At 51.6% G+C, this 13,744-nt stretch overlaps 1 protein-coding gene across 5 annotated transcripts in view; it reads right to left on the bottom strand.

Annotated features, from left to right (window-relative positions):
• PRMT7 (protein arginine methyltransferase 7) overlaps window positions 1-13,744 on the bottom strand; it is a 285,356-nt gene that overhangs the window by 195,521 nt on the left and 76,091 nt on the right. For all 5 annotated transcript variants that reach the window (XM_075325675.1, XM_075325671.1, XM_075325672.1 and 2 more), the window contains exons 6-7: window positions 5,569-5,677; window positions 3,645-3,757 (exon numbers count right to left, since the gene is read on the bottom strand). In XM_075325675.1, coding sequence (XP_075181790.1) covers window positions 3,645-3,757; window positions 5,569-5,677 — 222 coding nt within the window. The remainder of the gene's footprint in view (window positions 1-3,644; window positions 3,758-5,568; window positions 5,678-13,744) is intronic.

Genomic DNA, 13,744 nt, shown 5'->3' with positions numbered 1-13,744 from the left:
AGAAGCCTCCAGAATGGCAGACATGGCATAGGATGAAAAAGCCGAAGCCTGGGAAGTTAAGGCAACCATTTCGGGCATAGAGTCCCTGGTGAGGGAATGCATCTCCTCCAGAGAAGCAGAGACGGCCTTAAGAGCCCACACCGCTGCAAAGGACGGGGAGAACGAGGCCCCTGCCACCTCATATACAGATTTGGCCAGAAGGTCAACCTGGCGGTCAGTGGAATCCTTAAGTGAGGTGCCATCGGCCACAGATACAACTGTCCGGGATGAGATTCTAGACACCGGAGGATCTACCTTTGGTGAATGAGCCCACTCCTTGACCACCTCTGGTGGAAAGGGAAAACGCTCATCAGAACTACGCTTTGGGAAGCGTTTGTCAGGACAGGCCCTGGGCTTGGTCACAGTGGCCTGAAAACTGGAGTGGTTAAAAAAAACATACTCCTTGCTCTCTTAGGTGAGGTAAACTGGTGTTTTTCTACCAGAGAGGCTTGTTCCTCTGACACTGGTGGATTGAGGTCCAGTACGGAATTAATGGACGCAATCAAGTCACTAACATCCGCATCCCCTTCAGATAAATCAATGGGGTACATAGAGGTAGCGTCCGAGCCCACAGTAAAGGCATCCTCCTCGCCCTGCAATTCAGCTCGTGAATCAGAGCCGTGGGACGAGGAAGGAGAAGAGTCCCTGCGTCTCCGTTTAGGAGGACGGGGTCCGGGAACAGATGAAAAATCCTCTGTGAGCTCTGCAGAGCGAGACGGAGCAGCAGAGGCGCCCTGAGAAGGGGGCTGATGCATGGTCAGCAGAGTCCGGGACAGCTGCCCCATGGAGTCGGCAAAGGACTGGGAGATAGCTTTAGAAAATGATGCTACCCAAGCCGGGGGTTCAGCCACCAGGGCCGGAGCAGCCGGAGGGACCCCTGGGGAGACTCCAGGCTGAGGCACCACCATGTTAGAGCAGGCATCACAATGTGGATATGTGCTCGGTTCAGGCAGTATGAGCTGACATGCAGTGCATATAGATTACAGCCTTGCAGCCTTGCTCCTAGTGTGAGACATGCTGCTGAGGTGGAGGCTCTGCAGTAAAGAACACACTCCTTCAGAATGACCCCCAGAGAGTGTATAATAAAGCCCAGACCGTTTTGTGTGCCCTCCGGATTCCACAGCTTGGACCCCCAGACAGATGCAGAGCTGCAGCAGCCAGCGCCGATCAGTGTGTAAACACTGATAAAATGGCGCCGGAGTGAGGAGGGGGGGGCGGGGTTTAGTCCAAGAGCGGGAAACGGAGGGCCAAGGAGAAATACAGGGGAGGGAAACATCTCCTCAGAGAGGAGTGTCCTCCCCTGAGCTGAACGGCCGGTGGGCGGCGCCGCACTGTCCCCCTGCATGACTGACATGCAGGGGCAGTGAAAACGAAACTAGGCCGCAGCCGAAGCCGGGGCCTAAATTTTCTCATGCGGCCGACGAGCAGGCACCCTCGGCGCGGTTCTCAGGAGAAAACCAGAGAACCGGCCGGAAATCACAGCACAGTGACATAACACACTCTCCCCACAATAAATGCACAAGGGACCCTTCAATAACGTCTCAATACTTAGCTTATGAGACGCAGGGCCAGGTCCCTGAGGGGTGAGAGCTCCGTCCGGCAGGGTCCTGAAAGGGCTGCGGATGGAGACCGGTCTCCTGCAAAGCAGAGAGAACCGTGATGGCTCCCACTTCAAGCCAGAGCCCGAGGGATGGTGAAGGAGCGCGGCATGTAAGGCTCCAGCCTTGTAAATCAACCTTAACAGCACCGCCGACACAGTGGGGTGAGAAGGGACATGCCGGGAGTCCAGCTTGGACCCGCTTTTCTTCCAACTCTTTGAAATCAAAAATCAAAAATCAGATGAGAATGCATGTGTGTGTGACCTCCTGAACACAAAGCATTGAACTGGCTAGATGTGGTCATCCAGGGGGTGTATATGCTCGGAGGGAGGAGCTACACTTTTTAGTGTAGTACTTTGTGTGTCCTCCGGAGGCAGAAGCTATACACCCATGGTCTGAGTCTCCCATAAGGAACGATGAAGAAAAAAAAGTTATACTCACAGTACCCAGAGGATTAGCAGGAGGAACAGCTTTACAGCAGCAGCAGGCAGGAAGTTGGACAGCTCAGCAGAAGACCCAGGAAGAAGGACCCAGCGATGGAGGCAGATGTGATCGGCCGGTGAAGACAGGTAAGAGGACGTCGGGGGGACAGCAGAGGTCGGGGGGACAGCAGAGGGGGAGGGGGAGAGCAGAGAGGGAGGGGGAGAGCAGGAGGAGGGAGATACCGGAGGAGCTGCAGAATAGAGATCACGGGGGAGGCCGGCAGATTGGGATGTCGGGGGGCAGATCGGGATGTCGGGGGGGGGGGGGCAGATCGCAGGGGGGCACGGGCAGGGGCCATTACGGGAGCGCGCAGGAGCAATCACAAGAGCGCGCAGGGGCTGCAAGGAGAGCAGAGGAGGAAGGAGATACCGGAGGAGCTGCAGAATAGAGATGGCGGGGGGCAGATCGGGATATCGGGGGGGCAGATCACAGGGGGGCACGGGCAGGGGCCATTACGGGAGCGCGCAGGAGCAATCACAAGAGCGCGCAGGGGCTGCAAGGAGAGCAGAGGAGGAAGGAGATACCGGAGGAGCTGCAGAATAGAGATGGCGGGGGGCAGATCGGGATATCGGGGGGGCAGATCGCAGGGGGGCACGAGCAGGGGCCATTACGGAAGCGCGCAGGAGCAATCACAAGAGCGCGCAGGGGCTGCAAGGTGAGCACAATACTCACCGCTCTTGCTCCGTGACAGCAGCGGCAGCAGCAGCGGTGGCATAGTACCACTAGTACCAGCCAGTGCTGCACACTGCAGACATGTTGGGGGAGGGTCACCAGACCAGCACAGGCCTGGGGAGGGCGGCCACCGGCAGATCAGACCGCCCCACTGCACACTGATTGGAGCGATTGCGCGTCATAGCACGATCGCTCCAATCAGTGCTGCAGGGGCTGGGGGCGGCATGTTGGAGATCCACCTATGATCTGCTGTACCTGCTACAGCACATCATAGCCGGAAAGATGTGGTTGGCGGTTCAGATTTGAACAGCCAATCACATCGATCGTCGATGGGGGGTGGCGATGCCACCCCCCCCTGGGGTGAAGCAAAGGTCCCCTGCTGTAAGAAACAGCAGGGGACATCATTTGAAAGCCGTTGCTATGGCCACGGCAATCAAATGAACTTTAGGCCGTAAAATTACGTCCCTGGTCGTTAAGTCACGTTAAAATAGGACGTAATTTTACTGCCCGCGGTCGTGAAGGGGTTAACAAGCTTATATGGTAGCCAAAGTTCAGTTTTTCTGTCTTCATCCCCAAATGCTCTACACAGTTATCTGCAGCCGCTGCTTACTCCATACTGAGTTATTTAACAGAATAACAGTAAGTAGGAAGCTGCTGATCTATCGCTACCAGCAATTTCAGGCAACAAGCCTGGTAACATTGTGAATCCATGCCAATGTGGGGGATTTGGACCCAAACATGAGAAAGGCAAAGGTCCAGCTGAAATAAAGGGGTTTCCAACTAACCAGAATCAAATTTGGAACTTAAATGGATAGTGAGAATGGGTGAAATACCATTATCTTTTCCACTTACCTGCATAAGATTATGCTGTGCATGTTCATAACTGGGCAGTGCCCCCTCTCCGATAAGTTCTGTATCAAACAATTCGGTGATTAGTATGTTGGCTCGCCGAGTCATGTCTCCATCTGCCAAAGAATATGCATATATAACATCAGCTTAGGATAAACAAAGAACATTTATCATAGTTTGGTAACAGATATACATCTAGGCTGTAAATCACGGAAGGATATGGTAACTAAAAGCAAATCAAGGCCCATGTGGTCATAATAGTGTGAAAAACAACAGACAGAAGTAGAGGAGACCGGGCGGTATTGCAGCTGATGGCGGCATCCAGCTCCAGGCATGTTCTTTCATCTATCCCCCCCCAAGTCATCATGCAGACCAGTGTCTCCACTGGGGAGAGGAGCGAAGGAATGCGGGTGCTCTGTTTGGTGGTCAGTAGTAATTGAAAGACAGGCGCAGTAGGCAATGTTCTTCCTCCTTCGCTTCCAGCTGTCAGTATGCTGGGTCACCAGCCAGAGGTAATTACAGTCATACCCACTGAGGAAACGCTGTCCGCATCCAGTCCTCGTCTGCAGCCTGTAGTGTGAGTAGGACATGAATACTCTTCTATCCAAGGTAGAAGGGTGATGGGGTGCAGGGACTGAGAAATTGTCAGCAGCCAGGACCAAGTCTGAGAAAGCGCCTCTCGCCTTACATTCCTACTTAGCAGCACAGTGTAAGTGTACAATAAGAAAGTGATGGGAGTGCGTTCTCAGGGAAGGCCACTGAGTTTGAGGAAGACAGAAAGTGATTGTCTCCTTTCAGGTAATATTTGCCCATGAGCACAGGGTGGAACAAAAAAAAAAAAAAAAATCAAAACCGCTCTGTACCCCGCTTTCCCAGATCCACTGCAGAGTCTCTACTGTGGTTCCCCAGCATTGGCTCCAGCACTGACATCATGTCACGAGCAAGGCAGCCAATGAGTGAGCTCACATATCAGCTGCCATGTTGATGTGATGTCACTGCAGTAGCCAATGCCAGACACCAGGGGCAGCAGCAGACAGTTGGATACGAGGACAGCGAGTATAGCGAGATTTGTTAGTTTTTTTCATACCAAATTGCACTCAGGGACAAAACTGAAAAGGAACAACTCCTTTAAGGATAAATTCACATGGGGGGGGGCAATTTCCAAAAATTGCAGTAAAACTAATGCGTTTTTGTCTTAATTTCTGAAAATCACTGGAAAAATGCACTGGTGTTGTATTTTGTGACCCACCCTGAGTGTGGATTGATGATGTGAGGCTCTTCTCATGGAGAGGATGGAGGCGTACCTCTAGGGCTAAGACTAACCCAAGGTGAAGATTGGCACAGTTTTCAAATGGACATAACTGGACATAACAGATTGCCTCCAGCCCATGCATGTTTAACGGCAAACAAATCTTTTTTTGGATGGGGTAGTGGCACCAAAAGGCAATTTTGCACAGAGCATCATTTGCGCGGAGTCCAATGATAATGTATACAGACATTTTAACCTCTTATACTTCCTACACAAACACATTTTTGTTAAATTAATCAATACTAACATTCCCAGAGTCCAAGCGTGGTAGAGACAGATATTCTAATATTTTTATCCCGCTGACGATACATTTTCACAATAGCAATTCCACTCAGTAAAGAACGAATTGCCGGCTCAAACAATTGCTTTATGTGCCTGAGGAAGAAGATTGTGGAGCAAAACTGCCATCTGTGGCTGTGCACATCAGAATCCCCCTAAGCTTGCCAATGGTGCCATGCACAGGAGCTCCGGCTGGCCTGGGGTACCTGGCCTCATTCTTGATAGGGGAGTAGTTTTTGTAAGACACATAACACAGAGAAGGATCATGGTCAGAAACACACAACTTCTCTCTTAGACAACAAACAAAACATATGTTACAAATTGTTGCCTTGTTCTCACCTGGTCCAAATGTCACCTCTGTTGAATGTTTGTTTATGACTTTGATTTTGTCACCGAAGCCATTCACTTTCACTATTTCTGCTGCTGCCTCTGCCATTGGCTTAAAGACCTAAAAAATAATTAAAAAGCCACAAGGAAACTCAGATCAAACAAGTAGTGATGAGAAAGACAAAAGTACACCTTCTTTGTTTTCTATGGTTCTACGTATCGGAACATAACTGGTTAAATGCCGCTGTCACTCTATGACAGTAGCAGTGCCACTCTAACAGCCATGAAAGCCAGGGGTCTGCTGAATACCCCCAGTGAGTGTCACAGCCAGTTTGTAGCTGCATATATTTATTATATATATGGTCACTCACCCCCCTTTAAAAATGAAAGATTAAGAGATCAAATTAAAAGAACATGCTTATTTGATGTTGTTGGGTTTGGAGCTATTCGAATCTAAAAAAGATAATTTTGTTACTTACCGTAAATTCTTTTTCTTATAGTTCCGTATTGGGAGACCCAGACATTGGGTGTTTAGCTTCTGCGTCCGGAGGACACACAAAGTACTACACTTAAAAGTGTAGCTCCTCCCTCTGAGCTTATACACCCCCTGGTAGCCAGTCCTAGCCAGTTTAGTGCAAAAGCTGAAGGAGAATAGCCACCCACAAGTAGAACCGAGTAAGAACCGGAACAACCGGAGACTCTGTCCACGACAACAGCCGGTGATAACACACGGAACAAGAAAATTGCCAACAGGCAACAGGGAGGGAGCTGGATCTCCCAATACGGAACTATAAGAAAAATAATTTACGGTAAGTAACAAAATTCTCTTTTTCTTTATCGTTCCTTTGGGAGAGCCAGACCATGGGACGTTCCAAAGCTGTCCCTGGGTGGGAATAAACAGAAAAAACTAAGAAGTAGGCGGAGCCTAACTTCACAAGTGGGCGACAGCCGCCTGAAGGATGAGTCTGCCCAAGCTCGCATCTGCCGAAGCATGAGCATGCACTTGGTAGTGCTTTGAAAAGGTATGCAGGCTAGTCCAAGTGGCAGCCTGACAGACTTGTTGAGCCGTAGCCTGGTGCCTAAAAGCCCAAGAGGCACCGACAGCTCTGGTCGAGTGTGCTTTGATCCCCGGCGGGGGAGGCACCCGAGTACTCTGGTAAGCGTCCGAAATGGTCGATCTAATCCAACGGGCCAAGGTAGGCTTAGAAGCAGAAAGACCCTTGCGCCGCCCTGTGGTTAGCACAAAAAGAGAGGTGCACCGCCTAAGCGCAGCGGTGCGAGCCACATAAATCCGGAGAGCACGCACCAGATCTAGAGTATGCAGCGCTTTCTCAAAGTGATGAACAGGGGCAGGACAGAAGGAAGGCAAGGAAATATCCTGGTTAAGGTGGAAGGGAGAGACCACCTTAGGAAGAAAGTCCGGGGTCGGACGGAGAACTACCTTATCTTGGTGAAAAACCAAAAAAGGTGACTCCGAGGAGAGCGCAGCCAAATCAGAGACTCTCCTGAGAGAAGTTATGGCAACTAGAAAGGCCACCTTTTGAGAAAGACGATACAAAGAAACCTCCCTAAGAGGCTCAAAGGGGGGTTTCTGCAATACCGTGAGGACCAAGTTAAGGTCCCAGGGATCCAAGGGCCGCCGATAAGGCGGAATGATGTGAGACGCACCTTGCATGAAGGTGCGGATCTGAGCCAGCCGGGCGAGACGCCGCTGGAACATCACTGATAGAGCTGAGACTTGTCCCTTGAGAGAGTTGAGGGACAGTCCTAGCTGCAGACCGGACTGTAAAAAAGACAGAAGGGTCGTCAACGAGAATGGCCAAGGAGAATGGCCGGAAGAGCGACACCAGGACAGGAAAATTTTCCAAGTCCTGTGATAGATCTTGACGGAGGAAGACTTATGGGCCCGAGTCATAGTGGAGATGACTTAAGGAGGAATACCAGAAGCCGTCAAAATCCAGGACTCAAGAGCCACGCCGTCAATTTGAGTGCCGCAGAATTCGGGCGGAAAAACGGACCTTGCGAGAGCAGGTCTGGACGGTCCGGAAGATGCCACGGCATCTCCACGGACAGTTGGAGCAGGTCCGGATACCAAGCTCGCCTGGGCCAGTCCGATGCAATGAGGATGACTCGACGGCCCTCCATTCTGATCTTGCGCAGGACTCTGGGCAAGAGAGCTAGAGGGGGAAACACGTAGGACAGACGAAACTGGGACCAGTCTTGAACCAGAGCGTCCGCGGCGAAGGCCTGAGGATCGTGGGAGTGAGCCACGTAAACTGGAACCTTGTTGTTGTGACGGGATGCCATTAGGTCCACGTCCGGAGTGCCCCACTTGCGGCAGATTGACTGAAACACTGCCGGGTGCAGGGACCACTCTCCACCGTCCACGGATTGACGGCTGAGATAATCTGCCTCCCAGTTTTCTACGCCAGGGATGTGGACTGCGGATATGGTGGACTTGGAGTCCTCCGCCCATTGAAGAATGCGTTGGACCTCCAACATTGCCAGGCGGCTGCGTGTCCCGCCTTGGTGATTGATGTAGGCAACCGCTGTCGCGTTGTCTAACTGGACTCGAATGTGCCTGCCCGCCAACAGGTGGTGAAAGGCTAGGAGAGCTAGAAGCACAGCTCTGTGGTGGAGATGTACCGCTCCCCAGCCGGATAGGCTGGCATCCGTGGTGAGAATCACCCAGGACGGAGTCAGGAAGGAGCGCCCTTGGGACAGGGAGAGGGGTCGAAGCCACCACTGAAGAGAGCTCCTGGTCCGTGGCGACAGAGCCACTAACCTCTGTAAGGAGGAAGGCCGCTTGTCCCAACAGCGGAGAATGTCCAGCTGCAGAGGACGCAGATGGAACCGCCTCCATGGAAGCCACCATTTGACCCAGCACCTGCATCAGGCGCCTGAGGGAATAACGGCGGGGCCTCAGGAGAGAGCGCACCGCTAGCCGGAGAGACTGCTGTTTGATTAAGGGCAACTTCACAAGTGCCGGCAAAGTCTCGAACTGCATCCCTAGGTACGCGAGACTCTGGGTCGGAGTCAGAGTGGATTTGGAAAGATTGACAATCCACCCGAATTGGGCTAGGGGGGCGAGAGTGAGCGAAACACTTCGCCGCTGACAGTCTGCGCTGGATGGACCCTTGACCAGAAGGTCGTCCAGATAAGGAAGCACTGCTAACCCCTGGAGGTGCAGGACCGCAATCACTGCCGCCATGACCTTGGTGAATACCCGAGGGGCCGTGGCTAACCCGAAGGGGAGAGCCACGAATTGGAAATGATCCTCTCCTATCGCAATTTAGCTGCTCCGACATTGAGATTTTAACACAGATAGTGGCATTACGATGTGAGTGGAAGCAGATCCTGTAGCTCCTGCCAAGCATCTAGGAAATCCCTAGGTCGGAAACCCAAAAAAACACTCAGAAGTCACAGGCTAGGTTCACACACTGCGTTTTTTTTTTTTTTTTGACGCTGCGTTTTTTGCGGCAAAAACTGTACAAAAACGCACCCGCGGCAAAAAAAAAAAAAACACGGCAAAAACGTGTGCCTTTTTACCGCGAATTAGTGCGTTTAAATGCCATTAAAGATTGTTGTAAAAAAAAAAGTCTGATGTCATTTCGTTCTTCAATATGTTCTTCATTCGCCAATATGTTCTTCATTCTCCACTAGTGTATGCAGGAGAGCAGACAGCTGCAGAACTACAAGGCTCAGCATGCTACATCCAATAGTTTATGCAGGAGAGCAGACAGCAGCTGCAGAACTACAAGACTCAGCATCCTCCATCCAGGACTGTATGCAGGAGTTTTTTGCCCCTCCAAAAAAATGACGTGGGCTTCGCCATATTTTTGTATGCTAGCCAGGTAAAGCAGGCAGGTACGGGCTGCCCCCAACCCCCAAGCTGCCTATTTGTACCCGGCTAGGAACCAAAAATATAGGGAAGCCCCTTTTTTTTTTTTAAATTATTTCATGAATTTCATGAAATAATTAAAGAAAAAAATGATGTGGGCTTCGCCCAATTATTGAGTCCAGCCAGGTACAACTAGGCAGCTGTGGATTGGAATCCGCAGTGCAGGGTGCCCATGCTTTCTGGGCACCCCCACTGCGAATTGCAGTCCATAGTCACCCCAGAAAATGGCGCTTTCATAGAAGCGCCATCTTCTGGCGCTGTATCCAACTCTTCCAGCTGCCCTGGTGACGGGTGGCTTGCTGGGTAATAATGGGGTTAGGGCTAGCTGTATATTATCAACTGGCCCTAAGCCCGAAATTCATGGTGTCACGCCAATATTTGACATGGCCACCATGAATTTCTTGTAAAGATAAAAAAAACAAAAAAAACAGAAAAATATTTTTATTAGAAATAAAACACAAACACAATTAGTGACCCCATCTTTATTGAAATAAAGAACCCCCCTCCGCAGTAATCCTGGGTCAAGGGTCCTGCGCCGTCCAATCCGGATCCAATATCATCTGATCGGTTTGCTGGAAGGCAAAGTGATCAGATGATGTGTCAGGTTCAAGGATGTGAATCACATCACACATCAGCTGATTGTATAAAAGCGGTTTATACAATCAGATGATGCATCAGTGCAAAAAAAAAAAAAAAAAAAAAAAAAACTCACTCACTTATGTGCTGATTACCGGCAGCTCCTGGAGCGATCAGACGGAAGTCTGATCCCATCTGATCGCTGCAGGAGCTGCCGGTAATCAGCTGATGAAGTCTCCTAACGGCATCAGCTGATAGGTGAAACCGGCCGAGCGCCGGCGTCACCGCGAGACTTACGATCAGCTGACGCGTCAGGTGACCGCATCAGGTGATCCATCGCCAGGTCCTACAGATATCGGACGTGCCCGGGGAGACTGCACACAGCCGAAGCGGCGGTCTCGGGAGAGGAGATGGGAGCGGACATGCCACCGGGAGTCTGCAGACATGTGAGTATGACATTTTTTTTTTTTCTACTGTTCACTTTTGATTTCCCAGCTGCCTCCACCTTCAGCCCAGACATGGCGCCGCACGGGAGCAGACATGCACAGGACTGTAGGTGGAAGCAGCGGTGACAGTACCGGGAGGATTCATGCTTCTGTGTTCACTGACAGAAGGAATCCTCTTCCTGTACATGTCACTTTACTACCCACCCCTTGCGTTTATAGCTGTGTTTTTAGTCATAGAAACGCACTAAAACGCAGCTATATTTGCAACTTACGTTTTTCATTGCATTTTTGAACATGTCATTGAACTCAATGGGTGGAAAACGCAGTGAAAAGAAGGGAATTTTGTTTACTTACCGTAAATTCCTTTTCTTCTAGCTCCAATTGGGAGACCCAGACAATTGGGTGTATAGCTACTGCCTCCGGAGGCCACACAAAGTATTACACTAAAAAGTGTAAGGCCCCTCCCCTTCTGGCTATACACCCCCCCGTGGGATCACGGGCTCCTCAGTTTTAGTGCAAAAGCAAGAAGGAGGAAAGCCAATAACTGTTTTAAAGACAAATTCAATCCGAGGAACAACATCGGAGAACTGAACTCTTCAACATGAACAACATGTGCACCCGAAAAAACAAAATCCCTAAGAAAACAGGGCGGGCGCTGGGTCTCCCAATTGGAGCTAGAAGAAAAGGAATTTACGGTAAGTAAACAAAATTCCCTTCTTCTTTGTCGCTCCTAATTGGGAGACCCAGACAATTGGGACGTCCAAAAGCAGTCCCTGGGTGGGTAAAAGAATACCTCGTGATAGGGCCGTCAAACAGCCCTTTCCTACAGGTGGGCCACCGCCGCCTGAAGGACTTGTCTACCTAGGCTGGCATCCGCCGAAGCGTAGGTATGCACCTGATAATGCTTGGTAAAAGTGTGCAGACTCGACCAGGTAGCCGCCTGGCACACCTGCTGAGCCGTAGCCTGGTGCCGTTGTGGCGCCCCTGACCTGGTCAGGCACCACTGAGTACTGCACCCATGCTGGGGACAGTACAACACAGGTAATCCAGAAGGCTGACCGAGGTGTGACTACACAGGCGCATAGTGATCAGGTCTCACACATGTACCTTTGAGAGGACCCCTGAAAGACATTCTGCTTGTGTTGAGTTATTCTGCGCCTTGTGGTTCCACACACTTACACAGGGCCCTGGGGCTTGCCTCACTCTCAGGAGGCGATTACAACTGACTGCACCCACCATCAGCCCCAGGCGTCCCTTAATCTGCAGTGGCGGTCCCCACTGACCGCAATTCTGAGAGTGGCGTCACGACAATCCTAGATAGAAGATTTCCTACCTGTGACCAGACTGTTCCATCCATGTGGAGTCCCTGAAGGTAATGCACCGACACAACACTTGTGGGGCTTCACACCGTAATGCCCAGGACGCACCCACGGCTCTGGTAGAATGGGCCTTCAGTCCTGATGGAATCGGAAGCCCAGCAGAACGGTAGGTGTGAAGAATTGGTTCCTTGATCCACCGCGCCAGGGTGGATTTGGAAGCTTGCGACCCCTTACGCTGACCAGCGACAAGGATAAAGAGTGCATCCGAGCGGCGCAGGGGCGCCGTGCGGGAAATGTAGATCCTGAGTGCTCTCACCAGATCCAATAAATGCAAACCTTTTTCAAATTGGTGAACTGGATGCGGACACAAAGACGGTAAAGTGATATCCTGGTTGAGATGAAAGGAGGATACCACCTTAGGAAGAAATTCTGGAATTGGACGCAGAACTACCTTGTCCTGGTGAAATACTAGGAAGGGAGATCTGCATGATAACGCCGCCAGCTCGGACACTCTCCGAAGAGACGTGACCGCCACTAGAAAGGCCACTTTCTGTGAAAGACGAGAAAGGGAAACATCCTTCAAAGGCTCGAAAGGCGGCTTCTGGAGAGCAATTAGGACCTTGTTCAGATCCCAGGGCTCCAACGGCCGCTTGTAAGGGGGGACGATATGACAAACCCCTTGCAGGAACGTGCGTACCTGAGGAAGTCGCGCTAGGCGCTTCTGAAAAAATACGGATAGCGCGGAGACTTGACCTTTAAGGGAGCCGAGCGACAAACCTTTTTCCAACCCAGACTGCAGGAAGGAAAGAAAAATAGGCAATGCAAATGGCCAGGGAGAAACTCCCTGAGCAGAGCACCAAGATAAGAATATCTTCCACGTCCTGTGGTAGATCTTGGCGGAGGATGGTTTCCTAGCCTGTCTCATGATGGCAACCACTTCATGAGATAAACCTGAGGCCGCTAGGATCCAGGACTCAATGGCCACACAGTCAGGTTCAGGGCCGCAGAATTCAGATGGAAAAACGGCCCTTGAGACAGCAAGTCTGGACGGTCTGGCAGAGCCCACGGTTGGCCTACCGTGAGGTGCCACAGATCCGGGTACCACGACCTCCTTGGCCAGTCTGGAGCGACGAGGATGGCGCGGCGGCAGTCGGCCCTGATCTTGCGCAGCACCCTGGGCAACAACGCCAGAGGTGGGAACACATAAGGTAGCCTGAACTGCGACCAATCCTGAACTAGGGCGTCTGCCGCCAGAGCTCGGTAATCGTGGGATCGCGCCATGAAAACCTGGACCTTGTTGTTGTGCCGTGACGCCATCAGGTCGACGTCCGGCATCCCCCAGCGGCGACAGATCTCCTGAAACACGTCCGGGTGAAGGGACCATTCCCCTGCGTCCATGCCCTGGCAACTGAGAAAGTCTGCTTCCCAGTTTTCCACGCCTGGTATGTGAACTGCGGATATGGTGGATGCCGTGTCTTCCACCCACGTCAGAATCCGCCGGACTTCCTGGAAGGCCTGCCGACTGCGTGTTCCCCCTTGGTGGTTGATGTATGCCACCGCTGTGGAGTTGTTCGACTGAATTCGGATCTGCTTGCCTGCTAGCCACTGCTGGAAGGCTTGTAGGGCAAGATAGACTGCTCTGATTTCCAGAACATTGATTTGAAGGGTGGACTCTTTCCGAGTCCACGTACCGTGAGCCCTGCGGTGGAGAAACACTGCTCCCCACCCTGACAGGCTCGCGTCTGTCGTGACCACCGCCCAGGATGGGGGTAGGAACGACTTTCCTTTCGACAATGAGGTGGGAAGAAGCCACCACCGGAGAGAGTCCTTGGCTGTCTGAGAGAGGGAGACATCCCTGTCGAGGGATGTCGACTTCCCGTCCCATTGGCGGAGAATGTCCCATTGAAGTGGACGCAGATGAAACTGCGCGAAAGGAAATGCTTCCA

The sequence above is a fragment of the Anomaloglossus baeobatrachus genome, chromosome 10 (assembly GCF_048569485.1).
Source record: "Anomaloglossus baeobatrachus isolate aAnoBae1 chromosome 10, aAnoBae1.hap1, whole genome shotgun sequence".
Lineage (NCBI taxonomy): Eukaryota > Metazoa > Chordata > Amphibia > Anura > Aromobatidae > Anomaloglossus > Anomaloglossus baeobatrachus.
Note: the sequence above shows the minus strand (reverse complement) of the source record. Positions and strands in the feature narration are given on the sequence as shown.